This window comes from Lethenteron reissneri, chromosome 23 (assembly GCF_015708825.2).
Source record: "Lethenteron reissneri isolate LAM-NWPU_2019-01 chromosome 23, ASM1570882v1, whole genome shotgun sequence".
Lineage (NCBI taxonomy): Eukaryota > Metazoa > Chordata > Hyperoartia > Petromyzontiformes > Petromyzontidae > Lethenteron > Lethenteron reissneri.
The window spans coordinates 5,699,143-5,726,701 of NC_083801.1; the positions used below are offsets into that span (position 1 = coordinate 5,699,143).

General features: G+C 44.8%; 1 protein-coding gene across 1 annotated transcript; it reads right to left on the reverse strand.

Moving 5' to 3' along the window:
- Window positions 1-2,539: 2,539 nt before the first annotated feature.
- LOC133345878 (coenzyme Q-binding protein COQ10 homolog B, mitochondrial-like) lies at window positions 2,540-26,234 on the reverse strand. The gene is made up of 5 exons (XM_061556949.1): window positions 25,915-26,234; window positions 14,219-14,374; window positions 11,697-11,889; window positions 9,635-9,736; window positions 2,540-7,789 (listed from the first exon to the last, which is right to left on the reverse strand). The coding sequence occupies exons 1-5, from the start codon at window positions 26,061-26,063 to the stop codon at window positions 7,622-7,624; spliced, it is 768 nt and encodes a 255-aa protein (XP_061412933.1). The 5' UTR covers window positions 26,064-26,234; the 3' UTR covers window positions 2,540-7,621.
- Window positions 26,235-27,559: the final 1,325 nt, after the last annotated feature.

The window sequence follows — 27,559 nt, forward strand, 5'->3', positions numbered from 1 at the left end:
ATCTAATTTAACCAGGTATAACCCTTCACAGGTTATACCTGGTTAAATAAAGTGCCGATCTGCTCCATTGACCCTGATTCAGTGTATGACATTCCACGTTCTTGGTGATGGCAGAGAAGTCTGAACATAGGACATCCAATTTTGAATTCTCACAAAGTGATTATCATATCCACACCTAAATGTCACAACAAAAGACCACTATAGCAGATTCGTTTTAAATAACGGCACAATCCTACACTCGTTCACGTATGAAATGGATAACGCAGCATTGGCGCAGCAACGTATGCTCTGACTTTGATTGAGTGCACTACATTAACCGTGCAATTCTGTTTGAAACTTGTACAGAATTGACTCGAGGGAATAATATCCAGTAGGGTAGTGTCAAGCAAGCGGTACAGTGGTTTTGCAAATAGGGACAGCGTTGTGGAGGCTGGGTTAGGTGCCCTGCTGCTCCTCTATATGGGTGGGTGGTGTTGTGTTTGGGTCCCCCTTGCAAAGGCTCCGTTGTGCCTCACAGAGTGCCAAGGTGTCTATTAATATCTCCGAGCGTTCTCACACGCACGCCCAGACCAGCTGGCCACCTGCTACCAACATTCCCACCACCAACAACCCCCTTTCCCCAATACAAGGTCCGAGGGTTAATGTGAGTACAATAAGTGGGCACTTTACGCCCTGAAAGTTGGTTCTAGGATACAGTATTGGGTTTCAGGCCACGGTATGGGTATACAGATGGTTTGTTTGAATTCAAGCCAGGTTAATTGTAGAAGGCCCATTTGTTATTCATTACAATATTGGGTTTCAGACCACGCCATGGGAAAACAGATGATGTTTGTTTGAATTCAAGCCAGGTTAATTGTAGAAAGCCAATTTTTTTTTAATTCGTCGACCACCTTGTTTTGCGGTGCAGTTAAGTGTTCAGCAGTTGCTAATTAGCGTTGCGCTTGAAGTTATTTGATTAAATTGCGAAGTCAAAGTAGCGTCTCTCTGACTAAACAAGGATGGGACAGTGCTCTTATTTTCTAAGCAGCCCATTCGAAGCTTGAAATCCGATTAACAGTACCACTAAACAAAAACAAATAATTTTAGGGACTGGAAAAAGGTAGACCAGTATCAAGTTGATTATAAATGGGTGAGCAAGAGTTGTATCGTGTTTTTGGGATGATTGGCAATGAAAAGCCGAAGACCGGAATGAGAATATTTATTTATACTGGGGGAATCCGATGAGCTATGAAGTTATTTTTCACACGTCCAGTGTACCAACAGATGTACGTTTTCATTCAGTGCATTGTGACTGCTTTGACATGGATTGGAAATGTAGACTGGCAAGAGCAGTGGAAAAAGCTGAAAAGTGCACAAAGCAGCATGGAAATATGGATGAAAACAAATGTGAATTATAGACGTCAAATCAACTTAAGGTGGACTTGTCAAGGACAGATCGCTCGAAAAAATTGCAGATTAAATACTTCACAGAATGGCAGCCGAGGAAGGGAACAAGACCCAGAGCTGGAGCGATGAGATCAGCTGACCTGCAGCAAGTGGGTTCACAATCCGGGTTTGTGGGCTTCCAATCTACGTGTGGTCTCGTGGTCCGGGTTTATTGGGTTGCCGAATCAGGTTTGTAGGTTCATTGTCCAGGTTTCATGGGGTTGTAGTCTGAGTATCAGGATTCTCAGTCCGGTTTCTACATGTCGAGGGTGTTCATGGTGCAGTGTGCTGGTCGACGTTGTGTTCATGTGGAGTGCACTATGAACACCATCAGATAAGAAAGTGTTTTTTTTAAGTAGGCTAAATGTATTTTAGCTTTCATATATTTCTATCTTTGTATACTTTTCTCTATTTTGTGCACATACAATATTATGTAATGTTATGTTTACATTTCAAGTGCTCTGCGACTTTTATTGTGACGGGTGCTATATTCAATAAAGTTGTATTTATTGATGTGCGATGGTAACATCGTGGAGGGCTTCACTTTGCAATGGATTCGAACTTGGCTCATGACATTTTGACAGGAGAGGAAGCTTAACTGACCTTGGTGGAATAGGTGAATGTCTACAAGTCTCATAATTCTTTGAGAATATTGCTCCTTTTGCATGTATCGTAAGGATACATGCAAAAGGATATGCAGATTGAGGCACTACCAAAAAGCAATTTGAAAAACGAAGCGGGTTTAAAAATAAACTCATTAATTTCACTTTAAGTCCGAGGGCAAATGTTGCTATTGAGCACCTTCTAAGGCCAGCAAAGGACATTAAATGGGAGTGTGGAAACAATGATGTGCCTCCATTGTCTTCCGATGATTCCACACTGTAGAAAGTACTAATTTAAGATAAAGTCTGCATTAGGAAGGCTGGTCTCAGGATCAGTTAGATATCACACGTGGCACTCGTGTGTATGAAAGGGAACTGAACAGAGGTCACTGGCATCATGGATGTGTATGCAAACGCAAACACCGCTGGCAATCGCACAAAAGGTGTCACACAGCATGGCATTTCATTGGATGGTAAGATGCAAGAACACAGTTAAAAATGTACCCGTATAGTATAGTTGAGAACATTAAATTTTATTACATCCGTTATACAATACACTTTTTTTTTCGTTACAATATATGTTCTGAATGTACAAGGCAGCATGCACACAACAGTTCCCCTTGATCCCCATTCTCAATAAACCGGCACCTGCAGGGCCCAGGTAACTGGGCATGCGAATCCAAATTACAGAAAAACACACGAGACATAAAATTCATGGTGAATATCAATCATCTACCAAACACTCCACAAGGGTGCAAAGGATAGTTAACACTAAGTGGTTGACCGAAAAGTTGCATTTTGACTATGCATGCTAACATGTACGTCCAGCTAACTGAACTATACGCAGTATCCTTGGGGCACACAACACCACCATACACATTTGTGCTCCACATGTCTGTGTCAAAATGCTGCCAACGTGATAATGCACTTCATGTAGCGGGCACGTGGTTCGAGTACGTCAGAGCAGCACCTTGACTGAATAAAGGCAGAGCCCAAGTGATGACGCCAACTTGAGCACTGTTGTACAGGTGGAGGCACCGTGATAATAACAACAAAAACCCTCTTTGCTTTTCAGTCTCACAACTCACCGATGCATAGTTCTTTAAAATGCTGGGGTTTTTGGATTGCAGCATGAATATAGATATCATAAGTTAGCTGGGCAGCTTCCCAAAAATAAAAATTAGCCAATAAATCGCTCCATATAGCAATGGTGGCAACACTTGTCCAGGCGGTGATTACGACGTTCTGTACCAACACTGGAGACTGGCAATGCTCCGTCGATGATTTTGGTTGCTCGATTCACATGGGTCTGTACACACAAGTTCATGCTGCGGAAGACAAGCCGGGTAAACTTTCAAGAAAGTTTAAAATTTGTCCACGGGAGGCAAATCGGTATATTAAATGGGAAAAATACTTCACTCTTTTATAATGTGCAAGGCAGAATCGGTAAAATGCACTGCGATTAGCACTAAATCAAATTGATATGGTATACACCACCCATCGTGTGCTGAAAGAAAACTAACAGCATACAAGCAACCATTTACACTCCTCAAACACTGGAGCTATTTGGATGCTGTGTGGTTAGATTCTGAAGGGTGGGTTTCAATTAAGTAATCATGTCTCAGAATGCTCCATGTTAAATAATGAGCCATTTGATCAGTCAACAGTTGGGCCATGCAATGTTGTGGCATAGATATCCAATGGACAAATCAACTCCAAGCACCAAATGGTTTCATGCGACTTGGAGAGGAGATGACAATGGATAGTTTGCGTTCACAATGATTGCACATACCAAGAAAGCTGTCTGTTTGTCCTCATCCTACCGAGTGCAGAGCTTGCTGTTAAGGTCTACTCATGTGCAAGCACAATGCAAGCAGACTGATAACCAAGTCTATGAAAATGTGATAAGTTGGCAAATATGTGCAGCCGACAAGGTTATCACAATGGTTAAACGTTTCGAGTCTGGCAACAGTTAAATGCAGACATCAACTGATAAGGCTGTTTGCTATTAGGCACTGGACAGATTTGATTGGCGAACATGGAAGCACACTGCAGTAAGTCATGAGAAATTGAGAGAATTGGAGTGAACATAACAGGCCAATTTACCACACGGAGACCAGCAAGCAATGATGGGATCACAGCTGACAACCATTGTCAGGCACGAGGGACCAAAAATAATATATTACGATATTGTTGAATCAACCCATGTTTTGCACTTTCTAAGCAAACTTCTGCTTAAACTAAGCCACAGACGTTTTCACGTAACGATAAATGCAAATATGTATTTGTACTGAATAACTCCCATTCCACTCCATTCAGTTTATTTTAAGGATGCTTCATGGTACTTACCAATGACATTCAGTAATTGTGCTACTTTTCTATTAAGGACATCACAATATTCCCCCATCCACATTACATTACCATGAGCACGGATATTTTCTGGCCAGTTCCATGCACAGCACTGATGTTCTTTAAGCACTTGCCAGTCAGCTTACATTAACGAGGTTTATCATGGGATGCAAAACACCACATGTATACATTAATACACAGTATAGAATGCAACAGTTTTAACTAACTCTTTGAAAGAGCTCTGCACTCTGGACCAAGGCAGTGGTAAGTCCACTCCAGCAACGTATGTACTCAAAAAGTTTAAAGGAGCCAGTGGAATAGTTATAATTAAGATTTCCATGAGGACATCAACGATGATTATTCCTTTTGTTGCCACGTGACTTAACAGGTTAATATACTCATCAAGAGGGAAATTCAGTTGTCTAGCTTGTATACATTTTAGTTGAAATAAAACTGTGCCAATTGTGTGCACAACTAATGTAGGTTTTGATATTTAAATTGGCTTAACAGTTTGTGAAAATTACAATTGAAATCCCTTGCTTGATGTTTTCAGTGAGCAGGCCAGGTGGAAATGTATTTTCTCTGCTCACACCTGCCATTCCCACAAACTATTTTCAAAGTTTCTACTGTGCCCAACAGTGAAACAGATGGAAACCCAGCAATACCAACAATGAACAGCTGGCAATTTAAGTGGTAGAAAAGAGGCGTTTCCTCCGATTTTTCAGACGTTGAGCAAAACTAAGTCAATATTCAGGTGGACGATCAAATGGGAAGGAACATAAGGAAAGAGTAACAATAAATGCTTATGGTGCGTTAGACTACATTTTACAAAGTTAACAGAACAGGATATTTTTGTATTTAAAATCCACTTTTGTCTTGATTTGCTCCGATGTACAGCAAGTAACAAAAAAGGATGGATTTCAATTAATACACTCACAAAACAGAATTGTCAAAAATTGGAACAGGTGGGGCAGCTATGAGAATGGCATTCACCACCTGTGGTTATAACTTATACATTCAATGCGAAAAAAAAGTCAGCGCAAAATGGCTGGTTAGAACTGCAGTCCAAATCTTCACAGCTTGCATTGCTTTACAGAAGGCACAGTTTACTTCCCAGACTCCAACGGGTAAGGCGGAGAATGATAAACCACTATTGTACACATGTTCAAGCATCAGCAATGAAAGGTGCAATTATAAAAACCACTCGGCACCAAGCCCTGTTCACAGATTTCTACAGAGCGATTGCCAGCAAACCCATTGCTTTGCTGTCGAGCAATAGCAGCATGATAACAATATGGTTTGGAATATGCTCGGCGGCCGGTAAATCAGACATGTCGGCAATTGTTTCAATGAATCTACCCTCTAATTACATGCTCATTCATTCGAAAGGTCAACTGAAGTGATTGAACAAGTTCCGGAACAGGATATTATGTCACCTTTATCAGATGCTTCTCAAAACGACAAGACATTTTATGGGAGAGGTAATCACTGGTTTGATCAGCTGATAACTTCAGGCAAGATTATTTTGCCACGCTCTGTAAAACCGGCTCTGAACAGGACCTTACAATCGGTCGTTGCAGAACGGTCTTTCCATGGGTCCCATTACGATGACGCTTCCAAATCCAAACCCCACTGCCGTTCAGCACGCCCATTCATTCAACCACCACAATTGAGGTAGCTTTTTTTAAACCGGGCGACATTTCTCCTGCGCACGTGCCGATATCTTGTTCCTTATGGAAACTCACTACTACATTCCAATGTGGGTAGGGAAATGTGTGCGTATGCGACCGCCAACTTAAGTTGCTCTTTCACCACTGCAATGTCGATACTAAACAGAGCATAAATTGTACAGGGATGTTTCCTGTGTTATTTTATCCTGAAACATTTTGTAACACTTTAAGAAGGTTTTTTTTTATGGCTAGCAACATAAATGATAAATATTGGAGGCCTTACAATCCTAAATACACAATATGTAGCCGAGTATGATCAGGTCCATTTTTAGTGTGGACAATGTCAGTCTTGATGCCAAGATTACTTTTCTGTTTAAATCCAACATTTCTAACACACGGTGGCATTACAGATGCAGTTCAGGGGCTTTTTCATGACAGCTTTACACTATATTGCAGAGTACACCTTGATTGTGCACAACACCACACCCACTACAGCATTCATTACAGGTGACCCCCTCAAAAAATAGGAGTCAATGCACTGTGGAAATATGAATAAGGTGAATCAACAAGTTCTCCATGCACCTCACTTTTGTACTCCCAGGCTTTCCCATCTATTTACAGATCTGTTTTTGTGGTCTCAATATGAACCAGTTCACCTATGCTTGTACATATTAACAGTGTATTCATCAAGCTGATGTCCTGAAGCAACTACTTCTGCAAGTGCCCCTTGAAGCAGATACCATAAAGCTAGTACCAACAAACGGTTTATGTCCACATTTATATCTTCGACATCTCATTCAACATTATTGCTGCATCAAATCTCTCGTCTATAGTTCCCTGAACATGGAGATGCTTTCCCGACAAGAGATGCACTTGTTAGACCTGCAAACATTGTGATTTGTGCACGTTGGACCCTTAAAAAAATAATGAAATGCAAATGTAGGCTCAGTCACCTTGAAATTATATTTTAGAAGGCTGTATTTTGTTTTCAGTTCCCCAAAGGTGGCAGTCCATAGAAATTATACACTGTAATGCAACAAAGTGGTAAAGGTGCTGAGTGCATCTGCAGGTCAAAGTGCAAGCCAGGGGCGGTTACATCTGCAGATTGGCCAGCCACTCGGCATAACTCCTCGTGCACACTCATGTCAGAGGACGGCCCAAAGGATTCATAAAAAAAAAAACAACCAAGAATATATTCTCTAACGAACAAGGTGCTCATTTTCCATACATATGAAAATTAAGTCTTTCAAAACCATAAATAATATATGCGAGTTTTAATTACGTCTGACATAGGATACATCATAAAGGTGCCACCACCCCACCTCCTCCCGCCCCCGCCACTCCAGCATGGCACTCAAGATGCAGACACGCGGCACACAGGGCCCCCTCCCCCCCGCCATACCACGCTCGCTCACTCGGTACCCTCAGCCACTGTTCCCTGCTGTCGGCACACAGGCGTTGGGGGTGGTTGAGTGCGACCTTGTTCTGCGAGGATACTGGGGGTCTGGTTTCAGTGAGCACGGTGGGAGAGGCGGAGGGAGGGGGAAGGGGAGGGGGGCGAGAGGAGGGGGCCCCTCACGTGTGGTGCACCTCGTGGACCATGTACTCGCGGGGTATGGGCGTCTCGGCACCGTGCAGCTTGCGCACACGTCGCTCAAAGGCGCCGACCATCTGCTTCACGACCTCGTCGAAAAACATGCCCGCCAGCTGCGAATGCAGCAGTGATCGGAACTCGAAGGAGGTCTGCGGGGAAGGGGGAAGAAGAAAATAAGGGGATGCCCCTTCGCATTAAGTGGCTGGTGTGGAATTTAGCATCATTTCACTTTATATTGGCGTTGTGCAAATCAAGCAACGCATACAAGACGACGGCAATGATAATTGTTCAGCGTCAAGCCCAAGTGCCTCCATGCGCAAAATTGTAATGAAATAATGTTCATCTCCATTAGTGGTCATGGGGAAGTGGAGATTATTCTACATTCCAATGGTGAGGGACCAGTCTCTCCATTGGACAACCTCTGTTCACTTCCCACAAGGTGGCACACATTAATCAACCATCCCCAGAGGTATTCTAGATTGAATCGCCATTAATATTAGCAATATTCATAAATGTATGTAGCCAACCGTACTACTCGAGTAATATGTTCCATTGGGGCAGTGCTTCCTGCACTTCCTGTGCATCTTACTCTCGCCATTCTAACCATACTCAGAAGGGAGCACACTTTATGTAGTTTGCTTTGTGTATAATTGACACCAAGTCACCAAGCTAAATGAAGTATGAAAATCAAGTTTACACAATGGGGTTCTTTTTAGTCATTCGTGCCCAGACTGCCAACATGCCTGACATGCCTGACATGCATGTTTCAACTTGCAGTGTAATTGAAAAAAGCAGTTCTTTTTCCGTCTTTGCAAACAGTCGCAGTATCACGAGCACAGGTGCCAACAGAATCATTATTTATTTGGACTTTGATGAGCTATAAAGCGGGGGGGGGTCAACATGGTGGCCCCAAATGACCTAATTGTTCGAAGGGCCTCCAATATTTTCGATTGGGGTGGATCAATGTTGTATTGATAATTGTGTATATTTGCACCACATTATAACATAATTGTGGTCATTATATAGAGAAACAGGCCTCATCATTGTCAATGTGGAATTTATACCAGTGGCTCAAAACCACCAACAAAATTAGTGTTGCCACATTTAAGGACAAAGACAGACTTTAGTTTGTGTTTTGCTTGTCTGTATTGTGCGTCGTCTGCCTTTTACTGGACATCTGGTTTTTCTATGTCTGTCACTTGCTGCCTCGGAATCTGTGTGTGTGTGTGTATCTGCCTCTATCAGTCTCTCTCGAGGTCTCTGTTTAGGCATCTATGTATGTGTGCCTTCTTCATCTGACCGTCTCCATTTATAGCATCTGTCTCTCTGCATGTATCAGTTTGTGCCTGTCATTATATTGTGTCTGTCTGTGTGTAGACATGTCTGAATTTCTCTCCGTCTTTCTCCCTATCATTGTGTACCTATGTCTTTGATTCTGTTTCCCCATTCCGTCTCTCCGTCAATGGGCAGGTTCACTCCCCTCCTCTCCACTCTTCTGCTCTACCCACTCCTTCCCCCCTACCCATTTTGTCCTCACACTACTCCCCCTCCTCCCTCCCCTCAGTCAGCTCATTTTGCCCTTCTCCCCACCCCCACCGTCTGGTTACGGAGGTCTCGTGACTACCGTGCCTGAGGGTGTTCAAAACGCAAACCGAAATTATCTGGTTTTCACATTTTTCCCTCCAATTTCTGCTTGGCCAGAAATGAACAGTTACACAGCTGGATACCAGCTGGTTTTCTAATGCAAGTTGGTATTCTATACACCACCTACGAATAACCAGTGAGGCAATAAAGGGCCTAATGCAATTACTATTTTAAAGTGACCATGATTACCATCCATCCATTCCAGCTAGATAAAGAAACTCCGCAGGGCTCTCGTCATCTGTTTAGACAGAGGGGACGTGAACAGATATATCCCTGATTAAGTTAAGCAAATCCTCTCTCTTATCCTTCTCCCTCAGGAGCCTGTTCATTCTCTGCACTGGTGCACGTACAGAAAAGTCGAGGGTGCAGCTGCGCTGGATGCCTGGGATGCCCGGGCTGAATCGCCACACCGTCTCCAGGTGGTTGAAAATCCGTCCATCTGTGCATATGGCCTGCGCAGACATGGAGGTGGCAAAAAAAACCACATGAGTCACCAAACTAGGCAGCATCGACAAATCTATTCAGGTGAAGGAACAACCTCATTCACGAATGCTTTGCCAGAGTCTTTCATCCGCGAATAGAAATGCATGACAAGCATACCAGAGTTTGTATCTTAAATCGGCTTAACATTGGCATAAATATATTTGCAATGCATTTGTCATGAACTTTGTTGATCTATATTATTTAAAACTAAAAACTTTTATTTTATTTTACTCGGTAAGGCCCACTGAGCTATTAGCATTTTTTTTAGAAGCAACCTGGCCATAAATGATATCTCAATGAAGTGGCTTATCATTTAGAAATTAATAGCAGCCAAATCATCTAAACGCAAGTTTATTAATATGCAGGGAAAAGCCAGAGAACCCAGAGAAAAATCCAAATATCCAGGCGTCAGAGTCGGGATCGAACCGACGATCATTCTGCATACCAGACGAGGTAGTTAATATTTAGCCACCGCGGCGCTCCTTTAATTTAAGATGCATTGTGCATTCTACTTGTACTAGATTTCCTTGCTAGATGTTGCTGTGGAAGGCTGCATATTCCATGTCCCATGTTGGGGATCGACCATGAAAAGTTAAACTGCGGTCATTATGTGGAGACTGGAAACGTAGAATTTCCACCACAAGCTCAGGGCATACAAATTTCTAATTTTATCAGCAAAATACTTTATTTTTAAATGTGCTATTTCTGCACCCAGGGCATATAAGTATTTTATCTTAGTTACAATGTCTAATGACTAAGCGTATCAGTTACCCAATGTGAAGGTATAGTAACACTACAATGCGCATCACAGATACTCAGGGGCTGATACTTAGCCAAAAGCAGCCGTGCCAGGAAAATAAGAATGACCTTTGTCATCGGAACAACATGTGGCCAATTGTCACAGCTGATGAAAGGGGCAGAACAGCAACCTAACCTCTAACCCTGAAGGATACATTTTTCTATTAACAATGGTCATTAAATTAAACCTTTCAATGCTCATATTCAATGTTAATTGGAAACGTGAATATATATTGCTGCCTCAGCAGTCCGCCTGCTGTATTTTTTCACCTGAAGACGATTTGCTTGCGTTGCGATCGAAATGTCAGATTTTTAAAATAATTTTTCTATCTACGTGACTTTACCTAAAGACCCAAAGAGTATGAACATGAACACCAACATATTAACACAACACTATCAATGCTGCCCTTGTTTCATAAAACTATACAATTCTAAAAACAATAAGATAGTGACAATGTTGTTATGACCTTTTTAAGGTTATTTTAAAAACTAGTTTTTTCCACATTAAAAGAAAAAAACATCATTACAAAAGAGGAAATAACCATTATTCTGCATGTTTGTTGAATACGATTTTTCATGCTTTCAAGCTTTAAGTAACATATGTCAATATAGAAATGGCACAAACACAACAGGTAGACAGATATAATTTCCATTCACAATTAAACACATTCGGGCTGGTATTCACTGGCAACAGCCATGACAAAAACGGAAGTCTTTTCTAATGGCATGCTCAAAGGTCAATGATTCTCCTGTGCCTAGTGATTTAGAGCAGTTTTAAAACTCATTATCTGACAACAGAACACCATTGCGTAAGGTGCAACACATGCACCATGAAGGTGTACGTGCAAGACGCTGCTAATATCATGGCCGCAGAGTGCAATGGAGGACGGAGAGTTACCGAGGCAGGCATTTGCGCAGCACTGGTCTGTGACTGAAGGGAAGAAGAAAATGAAGCCAAATTCTGGGATACTGTTACAGTAGACCCTGGGGTCAGATGTCAACGGTTCAACAGTTGCAGCACGAGGTGGTTGGCAATTGATGAAGTGCGCTGGCGTTTAAGCACGTGGCTGGCGCCGCTCGTAAGCAAGCGAGTCACTGAGTTCGTGTCCTGGGCGAGCGTGCAAATGTCACCTTGACGAGGTGGGGCTCCACGAGCGTCACGCTGGACGTGTATCGCTCGATCATGGGCGGGAAGCCAACCTCCAGCTGTGCCTTGATATGGCTTGAACGCTGGAACACCACGAGCGATTTCTTCACCCATGGCACAAATGTCTTGTAGTCGTCCACATTGGCCACCACGCCGTACATCTCCTGCATTGAGTACCTGCCATGGACAGAGACGCCACCAGCTCTGCACCAAATCCTCATCCCAATGTTCTACTAGCTCTGGATAAACATAAAATCAAGCTGATAAGCCAGTCTAAGACAACCTCTATTCAACTGAACGAACAGATTCCCAAAATGCATGCGTCAGGTGCACATGCTTACGCTAACATGCACAAGTTTTAATGTACATGCACTCATCTAAATTGTATGCAGCATGACAGTACATAAAAAAAAACACTTCAATTGAACCCAGAGATTTCAGTTCATGCAAACATGGCAGGTGTTCTCGGATGGACAAGCATTATTTGCCGTGTATAGAAAATCGTCTTATCAGCTTCCTTAAAAAGTAAAGGGTGGCAGTTGATAATTAATCTTTCTTTGATAACCCAGATGGGTGGTGCTGTGGTTAGCACATGATTCACAATTGGAAGTAGCAAGTTTAAAAAATCCAAGTTGGAGGTCAACTCAGTGAATAATTTCTTCAGTTGATAAAATTAGAAGTAAACATTGCTTGATCTATGTTGCCGAACATCCAACATGGGAATGTGGAATTTGTACCGCTGGTTCGGGGGCAACAAAGTGAAGATCACAGCCTTATTTACTCCTATACATCGTGCAACACTTTTTATAATTTAATCAGATCATGCAATAATTAAAATGTAACCAACAGCAATAACATAATGCAAGACTAACATTAACGCTGGTAATAATATACTCATTAGCACTCAAAAACACTTCTGTATTAATAAAAGTACGTATTATTACGACTTATAATACTGAATGTTTATATGCCAGTGCATCAATTAATCACCACAACGATAAGTTCACAGGGCCAAGGTGATAAGAGATCAGGCCAACTCTTAAGCAATATTTATTCAAGTTATTCAATTTAGTTCATTGAAAGTGCAAGCATAAGTAAAATGTGTAAAAATCATAACCTGGTAAAGACTAATAACGTTACCGTTTACAAGAGGGGAGGAACGGTATCAATCGGTAAGTGAGCACGCATGCGATAATGAAAGCAGTGGTCAGCCTATTAATTCTTCTTTTCCATTTAAAATTGCTTAAGTCAAGAGGTTAATTTTGGATGACAGGAGAGTAAGCATTGAGCACACTCCAGTAGTTTTAGGGATTAGTGTGGGAACGGGACATTCCAAAAACGATAAAAAGTTAAAGTTTCAAAATTTGAGCGTGCCATACGTGCTCGTGGAAGGACCGAGAGAGCTAACAGTTCATTTGCAGGCGTCGGATGCATTCTAATTCCGTAGTTATAAGAAATGGGGACACCAGGATTTGTATTTATTTATCCAGGAGTGGATATAAAAAGGGGCGATAACAAGATGAAGAAATTACAAATTATGCCCTTTTTAAATCCTTTATATTAAGTTCGCTTGCTTGCTTGCGTGCTTGCTTGCTTACGACCGTGCAAATCTTTCGGTCGTTTTTTAACCCACTTCCCGTGATCCAATCGAGCTGACATGTTCCACACAGACTCGTTGTGCGAGACAGTTAATGTTCGTGAAAAAAAATTCCCAAAATTTTACACTGTTTAGGGAAAACAAATTAAATATTTAATTACCAATTGCTTAATACTGGCAGACAATCATCTGACCCATAGGTGGCAGCCATCTCAAGCCAGAGGACGAGAAGACTCTAGCCGCCACGCATATAAAGGATTTATAGTGAAAAACTTTGTTTTTACGGGTTTACTTGTTGATGCTGCCTTCTAGAGTCTTCTGATATCTCCGCAGCAGAGGCAAAAGCATATGACAAGACTTGCTTGGTCTACAGCACCTCTCCAACACCTTCCACTTCATGATTTTTGTATTTATGGATGCATATTTATATATTAATAGATGTGGATATGGATTCACCCAGAAGGGATCTCCAGGAATGCTAAATGAAAAATGTATCTGACGAAACTTCACAGATAAGGACTTATTTACACAAGCAATTGCGCCAATAGCACGGTGGTGAGATGCCAACTACCTCGCCTGGTATACAGGAGGTCGTGGATTTTACTCTGACCCTGACGTCTGTATATTTGAAATTTGCATGTTCTCCCTGTGGTCGCGTGGATTTTTCTCCGGGTTGTCCGGTTTTTCCCCTCCACATTTCGAAATGTGTTTAAGTGTTTGGCTGCTATGAATTTCCACGCGATAAGCGACTTTGTTGATCGATAATTTGTGACCAGGTCGCTTCTGAAAAAGAGTTATATTGCTCAGTGGGTCTTACCTAGTAAAATAAAACAAAGTTTTAAAAAGTAGTAAACATTAATGCAGATAACAGGATATCCAGAGTATATAGACGAGTGCTGAGCAACATACCCGAGTATTCTTCGCTCAGAGTACTCCTTCCTCTTGTTGGCAAACGGGGAGGTGAGATTCATGAAGGAGCGGTACTGCGTGCTGGCTTGGTGAGGGTGCAGCCTGCTGAATGTTCCAAGGCTCTTGGTCATCAGGATCCCGCATGAACTCAGATACCTGCAAACACAAGAGACCCATATCCTATGACTTCACTGGAATGCACTCTACATCCTCCCAACATCATTTTAAAAAAACAGCCGGATGACATTGTGTTTGGAGCGCACGACTTACAAATCGGGCAAATCCTGAGCTCAATTCCATGTTGGAAATCAACTCATCATCACATCAGTGTCAATTCAATGAATAAGTACCCCATGTTTTAAAAATTCAAATGTCATCATCCTATGGAGAGATTTCCCCCCTTGCCACTGGTGAACTGCTTTGTGTTTAAGTTTGTTGTCCTTCAACCACGCCTCCCGATTAGCGCGGTTGGCTACATCGTGCTAAAGAAGTCCAACATACATAGTTTGGAATTTCCACTGACCACCAATGAAGAAGAGTTCCACCTACATGTTAATTTAACGGGACTTTTTTTTCCAAAATGTATGTGTAGCCAAAGAGTCGGTTTGTACAGGTACAACGGTTCAATTCGCTTAACACCTCATCATTTATTAGTGATGGTCAAACAAAAATTGTGTGTCCTTTTCCAAAAAGCCACTGCATCTGAAAAGTATTTCAGGTGTTAAATGGAAAGCTGGGAGCGAGCACAACTGCTATGGCCAATGCCACCAGTCGATCTTGAAAAAAGAAATAAAAGTAGGCTAAAGTTTTTACCTGGTAAAATAAACTGTCATCCTGACCATTCTATAATGTTCAGTTCATAAGGCAGTGTTTATAAATGCTGTCAAAGTAAGCCTTTTCTATAGCTTGCATGGTTGAAATTTAGTCTGTAGTGACACCACATTTATACAAACATAGTAAACCTCACTTTTAAACCTAACAGTGACCTTTAAACAAAACGGTGGAGTTTTGTAGTACGAGCACAAGTAGCTCCGTTTTAAGGCATAGTAGTACTGCCAGAGTGCAAAGTCAGAGTGAATTAAAGAATTTCAAAGCGACTGCCAAACCGCACCCAGAAAAAGAAACTGGCAGACGCAGCATGACTTTTAGCATTTTGCACAGCCTCCTGAGGGATGTCATTTTTAGACAAAAGCAACGCTCAACAGTACATGCGACTGCTTTAAGCACACACTTACACTTGATAAAAAAACATTATGAAAACTGTAAACATTAAATATTACAACCACCTTGTGCAGTTAAATGTTGAAAAAGGTACGAACCAAAATCTGTAATTCAGTACGATACTAACATAGCACGAAAGCTCATATTTGACATGAAATAATTATGTTCAAGGATAGTACTGTACGAGACAGTAATGTTTTAACCCATCTTCGGCCTGGGGTCAATGACATGGGTACCAATTGATGGTAAAGTCAACTGCGGTTAAATTCCACCACGTCAACAATTCCATCACAGTCTTAAAGTCACCAATCGAGATACAGCCATTGTTCATATGAGCAGGGATACTGACTGTTTAAGATAGACAATACAGAATAACAGCTAACATTTATTCATATCATTATTGTTACTATATTGGCAGTTAAAACTGCTTCAATTATAGAGCCTTGTGATCAACAATAATAACAATAGCAGCTGTATATGAATGTAGTTTTACAGCAACATTTATTACATGAAGCTGCACAGCTTGGAAATGCATTCTAAAACGATCTGCAGCCAAACAATCAGATGCTAAAATATCGTTTGAAGAGATTGCTTTTTAAGAGAGTAAATGAACAACTCGTTAGACTGATTTAAAGTTGATTGTTAAGCGAAGCACTGTGGAAACAATAATGATGATGAGTTCAGAACGTATATAATGCTAAATCTCTACTATGCACAAGTCGAGAGGTTCTGGACAAGGAAAGCAATGGTTACAATGCTTATATTTGCATGAAACCTGCACGAAACGAATTAATCATAAAAGTATATTTGTGTCAACATTTCAGGGTGATAATTGTTTTATTACCCTTTTATCTGGCAACAAAACTGACACCTTTTTTACAAGGAGTCATGTTTGCATTGACCACAATACCTGCAGTCAGAATGCAAACAAAAAACATAACTCTGAAAATGTATGCACTGTCCTTGAAATTGATTGGTCCACAACCGAGACAGCTTTCTTTAGAGCCTAGTCTCACATGGTGTTGGACCAGATGACGCCAAAAGGCTCACAACTCAAAGACAATGCACCATCAGAGTTTGAGAGCTCGGGGTAAGCATTTACACCATTGGAACCTCATTTGCTAGTAGCAAATTATCATATTTTGCTACTGGTAAATGAGGTTCCAATGGTATTTCAGGGTGATGTTTACATTTGTATAATATTAAAACTAATTTGAAACCACACTTCTTTCAGTTAGCTTATTTTTGAGCAGGATAGATAGTGGGCTTTGAGTTTTTTTTTTTTATAAATTGTAAGGTGACCTGGGATGCTCTGTATGAAGAAAGCATTCTAAACAAGAGAAAACTAGGATAAATTAAATACAAACTCTAGATCTAGTGGAACGTTAGAACAAGTAGAGTTAAACCAAGGCCATCAAAACCCTGGCTACCCATAATTTGAACTTCCCAAGACAGAGTAAGCCAATAAAAAAAATACCTTGTGTATATTAACTTTTAAAAAATACGCATCATTTAAACATGCAATTAAAAACTGAAGACTAGGTTGTCGTAAATATTATATAACATTCATTAGAAAATGTGAATTAGAAAATGTTAAATGGTGTATATATAAACCCTGTACAATGTAGTATACTGTGTAATGGGTATCAAATGCACAAACTATGTTGGTGGTGGGGGATAATGGAGGCTGGGATTGGAGGCAAGGTGGATGGGTGCTGTGGGGGTATCGATATACACCCAGGGGACCGACCATTGCCACGACTAACAGAATAACTTAACTTCGGTGCAGTACAAAGATCCCCCGGTATGGCCTTACGACTTTTTGGGGCAAGTGCTGATAGCGAGCACCGATGAAGGGGAGCACGGCACACGAGGGGGTTGGTGACCAGCACCATGCACGGCCACCTTTGTCTCCCCAGTGGTGATGTATTGAGCCTGAGTCGACCTTCGGGAGGCCCAGGACCAGTTCAGATAACCGCGAGTGGGAATTATACTCGGGTCACCGGGTTCGTAGCACGCTAACCACTACACACTACCACTCCCCCAGTACACAAAAACATGCACAGGAAGTACTTTTTGCTCTGTGTACAGTAAAACGCCTGGATTACATCACGTTGTAAATGCAATCGCAAGATAGCCAGACCAGGGACATCCCCCCCCCCCCCAATTAGTCTGGCTAGCCAAGGTTTAATTGCACATAATGTACAACATATATTAAAGAGTACAAAGATGAACACTCTTTGGTTATTTCGGTAAAGTCACGTAGGTATAACTGTGACTTTACCGAAATAACCAAAGAGTATGGATTCCTGCAGTCACGAAAACTTCAAATCTAAATAGTACAAAGATGAACACATGCGCACACACAATCACAAAAACAGATTCTGGCAGAATTGTGCGCCAAGGAATTGGATGCTGCAACAAATTGCAGGAATGGGGTGGCTAAATAAAAATCACACCGATTTTACTACCATGACCCCCCCCCCCACAACTCATCCCACCACATCCAACTGGGTTTGAGTTCAACGCGGCCATGCCGGAACAAAAAGTTGCGGCATGTGCCTAACTAACAATGGCGTTAATAACCACCGCACATAAAATTCATGGTTAGAACGTTCAAAAGTTTACTCTAGCTGACTGAACAGTGAAACACAATTAAAAAAGGTTTTGCATTCTGCTACACCATAGCAAATTCACCTGGCAAGTCAATCAGTTCCACATGTAACCTGAAACTGCGTGCGGTAAACCAATCCTGCCATGCACGTCATTGACGTGCACAAAGCACAAACCAGCAGATTTATAATGAACACTAATTGGTTTACCAAGAAGTACTGATATTTTGTAATGCTTCACGATGTGGGGTGTTTTACCTTTATACATAGGTTTCATTAAAATATGAAAACATTCAACATGTACACACCCATGCAAACCGATTTTTATGGACCCTATTTTTATTCTATACTTGTTACCAGAGTTTATATTATGAAAACAATTAATTATAAACGGCTATGCTTACATGGTAATTAGCTTTAACCTCTTATAAGGATATGTTTCATGAACAAAGTGCAATATAAATGATGCGCATAACCTTAAGAAATCCTAGACGTATTCATAAATGTAGTGAAAATCAAATATAATTCAAACGACTTAGAAGCGAATCCGTCAATTATTATCATAAAAATACCCCTCTTAATTACGCTTTATCAGCCACCTGCATGCTAACAAGTGTACTGCAGAACGGGAATCATCAATACAACTCAGGAGGTTCAAAGTACTGTAGTACGAGTTATTCATAAAGGCCTGAGGCTGCATTCATGACAACAGTAACCACATTCGCAAAATCAAAAACTATACTGCCCACAAACCCCTTTCAGCCATCACGAAACGATGTAATTTTCAAGCTGTGGTGCATGTTATCTCGTCCCGTGATGCAAAATAGCCAAGTTTAGAATGAGATCATCTATTGTTCGACGAGGTTACAATTATTTTCCCCCCCAAGGAGCACCTGGATTACATAGCAATACACCGTATAAATAGAGGCTACTGCACAACAAACAAAAAATGTCATTCTTTAAACACCTAAGCATAGACCACTGGAAGATCCAGCCCAGAAGATTTACAATAACTAAACTAAATATTACAACTGTTCTTTATTCATGAGAAAAAACCTCAACGCAGTCTCGGCAGTCTTTAATAAACAAAAACCTAAACCTTGCACTGCATGTACAGATTGCATTACTAAGCTTCCTAAGGCTATACAGTTGAGTCTCGGGCATTAAGAATTAACCTTTAGAAAGTAAAAAAAAGTATATTCGTCTGGCGATGCTAGGGACGGGCAATAAAACCTGAATCCAGAGAATGCTATAGGTGCCTTGTGCTAACCCTGCATTGTTGCCATACATGATTGTGCATACAGTGTATGGGCAAAGACCCCCCAAGTATAGCGACTACTATACTACCGCAAATTGTAATAATTTGTCAAAAGCATGGTTTTGAATCTAAATATTTAAATATGAAATCATAAAAATGGCAGCGTGATAATATCAGCAACGCATGGTTCTGTTGTGCGAGATGAGACATCACGAGGTCCCGCATGACGTTAACTTCCTGGCAACACAGACAACACAACTTCTTAATATAGATCCAGCCAGGTTGCTCTTGACAGAGCACAACTCGCAATCTGCAGGTTGTGGAGTTCACAGTCTCCCTCCCGTTTATTGTCTGTCCCCCTCCCGTGTCGATAACATATGTACCACTGGGAGAAATCAAGAGGATTCGTCATATTTAGACTGCCCCCTCTCTACCATAGCAATGTGGAATTTCTGTCACTGGCTCTGGGGGCCACCAATAGAGATGAACGATGCCCCACTTGCTCATTTGAGCCGGGAGACAACCTGAGGTTGCAAGGACTGCTCAGCGAGGACACAGGCCAGCCACGGGCAAAACATTCTAAATCCCTCCGAATGGCCAATGAGTCAATGACAAAAGAATTTAACAAATGCAAGCGGGCACAAATTGGCTGTTATTCGGTGCACAAGTGCAAGCCACAACGATCCGGATTCGGCAAGCCGCCCCTTCGCTGTCGGCCATATGCGACGACTGTGGAGAGGGGCGGTACAGGCAAATCCAATTACAGCAATCGCTCATTGGCCCACGAAGCCAACCTACGTAGGCTGCAGACTTCTCGTGACGTACTTAGAGGAGGAGGGGGGGGGTGTCGGATGAAACGTCCACGCATCATCATCCTCATGTTTGCAATGCTGCATGGTGGTGGTGGGGGGGGCACAGTGTTAATGCCACGACCTCGTCACCTCGGCACTAAAATAAACCAAGTCACGCTGCCGAATTTTTCCCCCCATACCTCTTCAGGCACTCGCTTGGCCCTCATGCTATGGACCTGTTCCCAAAACGTTAATTATCTTCACAACCAATGCAATTATGCGCTGGCAAACCGTGATAGTAAAATGGAACAAAATCAACTTTGCACTTACAATGTTGTACTTGAAGCCAAAACGCGAATTTCAACGACGAATCTGCACCGGTGGGCGTGCCATAATCGGGGCACGTTCAATGTGTCCAAAGTGACACATCAGCAGTCAGCACCATACAGTGCATACCTTTTACGAGCTGGCTACGCGATACAGGTCGATAAAAAAAGGAACTTCAACGAAATTCGTAGTCCTACATGGCCTCTGTTGGCACAAGCCTGCCCCGCTCCTCAGTTTACCAAGCGCATGCCGTGTGGTCGCCCCCCCCCCCACCCCGCTAAGCCCTTCTTCATCACAAAACGGAGATACGCTGCCATGTTGAGGGCCTCTCTACCAACGTAGCTTTATGCAAGAGGCCCCCTTCTTTTGCCCTGTCGGCCACACAAGCCATCAGGTATGCCTCCGCATGAAATACGACCAGCACATTCAGAAGTCACACAAAATGTGTAAACTTTGAAGAGGGGGGAAAAAAGTCACGTACAACACCGCAGTCTATATACTCTGCACCAACCGTGTGCACAGCAATCCAAAGAACGACACTTTACATTCAAGTGGCCCCGGGGTTAAGTGTGGCCATGTTGCTCATCACATGCAAGGCTAATTCTGAACTTCAATGGAACACGGTGAAAATTCACAAGACTACGTATTGGCTAAGTCGGTTGCAGATTGTGGCCAATTTTGATTTAAATTGTAATCCGAGGTTACAAGCACTAATTAATGGGCTAAAATGTTTTAACCTGTTGCCCATTTAAACAGTGTTTGTTGGGTAAAGTAGATATTGGGGGTGGAGTGTTGGCGCAACGGTTAGCAAGACTGCACTTGCGTTTTCATTCTAAGCCATGGCAAACATCATTGATAACTGCCATCAACCAGTGTCCATTATCTGTTGGATGAAGGTCTCCACCCACGCCATCCCCTAACGGTAACCCAATTGCACAATTCATCTCGGTCCTGCACGAAGTCGTTGTCTGCTTGGCCACGTTCTCCTCTCCTTTGGCTGCCATTTTGTGACCAGTCTAATCCCATCAGCCAACATCCCTTCTCGCCATGTGTTTTGCCCAAGCCAACATACTTTCCTTGGCAAACAAATTGCATTTCCCTTGATCTACGTGTTCCAGTCTCTCAGTGCAATTGTAAAACAAATAAGATCTCCGTGCTTATTTCCACTTTTTGTCAATGTCTGTTTCTCATCCATATTACAGCAGGTAATGCAGACTTACTGAAAATGTTAGTCAAGTATAATGGTATTACTTTTAATGATCTAATCAGTTTTACAAAAAAAACATCTGGCTATTTTTACATCCAGTAATCCTGATTTGGCTTAAATTATTGTTGTGTCCCTGCAACTATTATTTCCTTTTATTTAGAAATATTGTTGAACACGACTTTGCGTTTATCACATTCATTGAACTCACATTCTGCCTTCTTTCCAAGGTTATTCGACCATTTTGTTTAGTACATATGTATTGCTTGTTATAATAACGAACACTTTATTACACGATGCACTCACCATATCACACTTAGAAAGGCTATACTTTATAAATGATCAAGTGCTGCATTAACAGCAACACTATCAATTATCCATAAGCTTCGTCTTAGGCTTCGTGAATGCTCGGGCTTGGACGGCATATTTCCTGGCTCTCCCCAGGGAAGTGGAACCCCATGGTAAGACACACTTCCCACCCGTATCCATTCATCTCTCTCTTGTCATTTGTCTAGCAAGGCGGTGTTCCGAGCTCACATTGTAGAGACTCTCTCACTCATGACTCACTCACTGTACACACGCCAACCTGGAGCCAAGGTATTCAACCTCGATGGCACACCTTACCGTTTAATGGACTACACTTGATTATACAATCTGCTCAATATTTAGTATGTCGTCCTTCACCTCCCAGATGTACGGTACATCAATTCTACCCTACCTATTTTGCAACGTGTACTGTACAATATACACGCATCTATGCTGCTATATAGTATTGGGTATGCGCGTGGTCCTGTGTACCCTGAAGCGGTTATGGGCCTACCCCCAAAGTGTGGTCTGTAAACATCAACACTGGGGAGACAAAGGCGGTCGGGCGTAAATGTTGGCCACCCACCCCCTCGTGTGCCGCTCCGGCCTTCATATGTGTTACTCGCGAATACCACTTGCCACAAGTCTTGTTAAAGGCAAAACGGGGGGGGGGGGGGGGTCTTTGTGTCTCGTGCCATGCAGCAATCAAGACAGGTTATTCAGCGCAAGTTTCCAAATCCGGCAGCTGTGTGTGTGCGTGTTTTTTTGTGAATGGCTACTGTACAGTACTGTGCTTGTATTTTACACCGGGGGATGTCCATTGCGATTCGTCATCTCGTACGAGGGAGGTCTGAGTTCCCATAGCTACGTGGAGTTTGTGGTTTTAACATCCGTGTCTACTCGCAGTGACGTCGGATATTGTAGACGTACCGCATTCCTGCATATTAATTTACCAAATAATGACACAGATCAACTAAATGCATAGCGCAGGGGTCGGCAAACCTGTGGATCGAGAGCCGCATGCGGACCTTTATGGAATGCTTCGTGACGTTATTAAGGACCGTCTCAAATTCACATTCATTACGGTTCTTGAAATATTGACGGGTTTTTTTTTCGAATTCGAAATAAATTTTTTATTTTCGTTGCCGACCAGCTGGTATAGCGTGAACAGTAGTCTCCGATAAATAATAAATACTTTGAAGTTGCCCCCACGTGAAGGGTGACGTGGCTCCGTCATTATTTAAACGTCCCCCCTCTTCAGCTCATCGCGGTATCACCCCATGAATGTATATAAACTCGCACCGTAAAATGTACCCATGTTGAACTTCTTTCGCACCGCACGTAGCCCACGGAAATGCAGTGTGTGTACCCGGCACCCCATCCTCCTCGACATGACACACAAACCCAGCCAATATCGCCTCTGTTCCACCCACATACGCCACATGCCCCGCGTCTTTATGCCAAACGGGCTCCAGACGACTGTGCTGCCACCCTCTCGCCCAGCAACTCACCCCACGCAGGGGTCAAAGGGCAGCAAGTCACCTCATCGGTGGGTTTGAGAGAGATTCGTGGGGGTTAGGAGAGGGCATGAGACGGCGAGGACGAATTCTCGCGTGAAGCCCTCTCGTGACGAGCAGACCTCGAAATTGGCATTTAAACTTTTTTTATTGATTTTAGTTTACCAAGTCCCACTGAGCTTTTGCTCTTTGTTCAGAAGCGACCTGGCCACATATTATTGCTCAACGAAGTGGCCTCGTCACGTGGAAATTTAGAGTAGCAGCCAAATACTCTCAACGCATGCAGAGTCTAAATGTGGGGTGGAAAACCCGGACGACCAGGAGAAAAATCCACGCGACTACGGGGGAGAGAGACACCGCAAACTCAATACAGCAGGCGTCAGGGTCGAACCTACGACCTCCTTGCATACTAGGCGAGGTAGTTACCATCTCGCCTGGAACAGACACGTCTATTTCCATGTATGTCGAACTTTTTTCGCACAATACGTTGCCAACCGCGCCAATCGGAGGTGCCATCAACGCGCAAGAAACGAGGAAAGGAATCGATGGGAAGCCGCTTGTGGACTTGGGGAAGAGAACGCATTAAGCGTGCGTGTCGCAGGGTGGCAGCATCAGGGGTCGCGTCCGGGGGGGACAGTGAAAGGGATGCGATCTTGGGGGTGGCCGAACAAGGGCGGAGGGGCACGAGGGGAGTGGATGGCGGTGTGAGGGGTGGCGGGCACAGGCGGCGAGGCTAAACAGGCAAAGAAAGCGAGACGCGGAGGCAGATTGTGAGTTGGGGCGAGGGTTAGGTGGGTATTGCGCGAGTAAGGGGTGATGGTAAGGTGGTAAAAGTTGGGCCTGGAGGTGGTTGTGATGATTGAGTTGGGAATCTTGAGCAGCAGGCGCGTGTGTGGGTGAGAGATGGCGAGTGAGTTGGTTGCGAGGTTAAGGGTGGCATGTAGGGAGTGAGGGTGGGTGGTGAGTTAAGACTTAACTAGTTGGGGTGGGTGGTGAGGTGGTTGGGGCAAGTAGTGAGTTGGGGTGGTGAGGTGGTTGGGGGTGAGGGTAGTGGATTGTAGAGTGGAGCGGTAGTGGGGTGGTTAGCGCACTACGAACCCGGCGACCCCAGTTCGATTCCTGCTCACGGTCAATAACAGTAACGATTATCTGAACCGGTCCTGGGCCTCCCCTAGGCCGACTCGGCCTCAAATGAGTAGCTGGTGCGGCACGTAGACTTCACCACTGGCGAGACAAAGGCGGCCGGGCGTGCTGCTGGCCACCCACCCACCCCCTCGTGTGCCGTGTCGGCCTTCATAGGTGCTCGCCAGTAGTCTGTTAATGCTATAGATGGGGCGGTGGGGGAATAGAGCTGTGGGTGGGAGTAGGTTGTGGTCTGTGGGGCAGGTGGCGAGGTGGCTGGGCGTGATGGTTGGTGGTGAGCCTGAGCTTGTGGGTGGTCAGCCTGTGGGTGGTGTGAGCCTGTGGGTGGTGTGAGCCTGTGGGTGGTGTGAGCCTGTGGGTGGTGTGAGCCTGTGGCTGGTGTGAGCCTGTGGGTGGTGTGAGCCTGTGGCTGGTGTGAGCCTGTGGGTGGTGTGAGCCTGTGGGTGGTGTGAGCCTGTGGGTGGTGTGAGCCTGTGGGTGGTGTGAGCCTGTGGGTGGTGTGAGCCTGTGGGTGGTGTGAGCCTGTGGCTGGTGTGAGCCTGTGGGTGGTGAGAGCCTGTGGGTGGTGTGAGCCTGTGGGTGGTGTGAGCCTGTGGGTGGTGAGAGCCTGTGGGTGGTGAGAGCCTGTGGGTGGTGTGAGCCTGTGGGTGGTGTGAGCCTGTGGGTGGTGAGAGCCTGTGGGTGGTGAGAGCCTGTGGGTGGGTGAGAGCCTGTGGGTGGTGAGAGCCTGTGGGTGGTGAGAGCCTGTGGGTGGTGAGAGCCTGTGGGTGTGTGAGGCCTGTGGGTGGTGAGAGCCTGTGGGTGGTGAGAGCCTGTGGGTGGTGTGAGCCTGTGGGTGGTGTGAGCCTGTGGGTGGTGTGAGCCTGTGGGTGGTGAGAGCCTGTGGGTGGTGTGAGCCTGTGGGTGGTGAGAGCCTGTGGGTGGTGAGAGCCTGTGGGTGGTGTGAGCCTGTGGGTGGTGTGAGCCTGTGGGTGGTGAGAGCCTGTGGGTGGTGAGAGCCTGTGGGTGGTGTGAGCCTGTGGGTGGTGTAGAGCCTGTGGGTGGTGTGAGCCTGTGGGTGGTGTGAGCCTGTGGGTGGTGATGAGCCTGTGGTGGTGAGCCTGTGGGTGGTGAGAGCCTGTGGGTGGTGTGAGCCTGTGGGTGGTGAGAGCCTGTGGGTGGTGTGAGCCTGTGGGTGGTGAGAGCCTGTGGGTGGTGAGAGCCTGTGGGTGGTGAGAGCCTGTGGGTGGTGTGAGCCTGTGGGTGCCGAGCCTGTGGGGTGGTGAGAGTGGGTGATGAGCCTGTGGGGTGGGTGACGAGCTGTGCAGGAGTCGTCACCTGTGGCTGCTGCCCTCGCTGGCGGAGACCCGCGAGCTCCCGCGCGCAGCCGCCGCCGCCGCCTCCGACGTCGCCGTCGCCGTCGTCGTCGGAGGCCGCGCTGCACGCAGCGCTACCACGAACCCGCGCACGGGGCCGCTCCTCGCCATGGCCGCGCGCCGCCCTCTCCTCCTTCTCCTTCTTCCCCTCCTCCTCCTCCTCCTCTCCCCTGTGCACTGCCGGCTGTCTCTCGCCGCCTCTCCCCCTTGCTTCGCGTGTGGCGTGTCCGCTGCGGCGTTCCCCCCCGCACCACCTCTCGCTGCTGCTGCTGCCGCCGCCGCCTCAAATCGTCGCCGACTCCGAGTGACCGCTCGCCGGGTCGGGCAACGGCGGTTACGTGAATCGGGGGGGTGGGGGGGATGTGACGTCACGCCGCATGCTAATGAGGAGCGTGATGACGTGAGTGATGACGTACGTGGCGCTGTGACGCAATACGTCGTCGCTGCGCGGTGACGTCAGCCCGCCGCTTGGCGCGAATAGTTTAGGAGTGTAGAGCGCATGCGCGGGGACTTCCCCTCTTCTCTTACACCACCCCCTTCCACATCCCCCTTTCCACCCCCCCTTACACCCCCACCCCCCTTTTCCACCCCCCCCCCTTGCACCCCCTCTTTCCACCCCGGCTTCCACACCCCGACCACCCCCCCTTCCACCCCCCTTTCCACCTCCTCTTCCACCCCCTTCCGCCCCCTTTCACCCCCCCTTCCACCCCCGCCTCCACCCCACCACCCCTTTCTACCCCCCCCCTTCCACCCCTCTTCCACCCCATTTCCACCCCCCTTCCACCCCCCCTTCCACCCCGCTTCCCCCCCCTTTCCCCCCCTTCCACCCTACCTGCCACCCCATTCCACCCCCCCCTTCCCCCCCACTTCCGCCCCCCTTCCACCTCCTGTCCACCCCCCTTCAACCCCCCCTTCCACCCCCCCCCTTTCTACCCCCCCCTTCCACCCCCCTTTCCACCACTTTCACACCCTCTTGCTTATGATTAATTAATGAGCCTCATATTGCAATCTAGTTTAGTTGTACCGTCAGAATCAGAACATGTATTTATACTGGGAAAAAATCCGATGAGCTATGAAGCTCTTTTTCACAGATGTCCAATCGGGGCACGTCAGAACGTTACAACAAACAATACAAGAAACACGACGGGAGCGCAACGCATAGGAAAGGTAAACAAATCTCTTAAAATATTTACAAATAACGCTAAGACACCTATTAGCAACATCAGTAAGGATGAGCGCTTTGAGCTTTCTCAATTAAAAAAGAGAGATGACATAGTCATCCTCTCAGCCGACAAGGGCAATGCCACTGTCATCATGGACAAAACCACATACAATAACAAAATTCAGGACCTAATTTTTGATGGTAGCTATACCAAAATCAATACAAATCTCACCAACCACCTGGTTATGAAACCAACGATATCACTGATTTAACATCTTTAATTGAACCAACCATGCGATTTTCCTAAAAACCCTTTGCTGCTAGACCTCCCAGATTGTATGGTTTACCAAAAATCCATAAAGAATGTACACCACTTCGTCCTATCGTCTCCACCATTGACTCACCCACCTACAAACTCGCCCGATTTCTGTCTGAAATCTAACAA

What these genes read in the sequence shown, in the direction of transcription:
- LOC133345878 (XM_061556949.1), bottom strand. Translation starts at nt 26,063, where the DNA reads ATGGCGAGGAGCGGCCCCGTGCGCGGGTTCGTGGTAGCGCTGCGTGCA. An exon ending in TCTGAGCGAAGAATACTCGG is followed by an intron (nt 11,890 to 14,218) that starts GTATGTTGCTCA and finishes TGTCCATGGCAG; the next exon opens with GTACTCAATGCAGGAGATGT. An exon ending in GCTGCACCCTCGACTTTTCT is followed by an intron (nt 7,790 to 9,634) that starts GTACGTGCACCA and finishes CCTTCCCCGCAG; the next exon opens with ACCTCCTTCGAGTTCCGATC.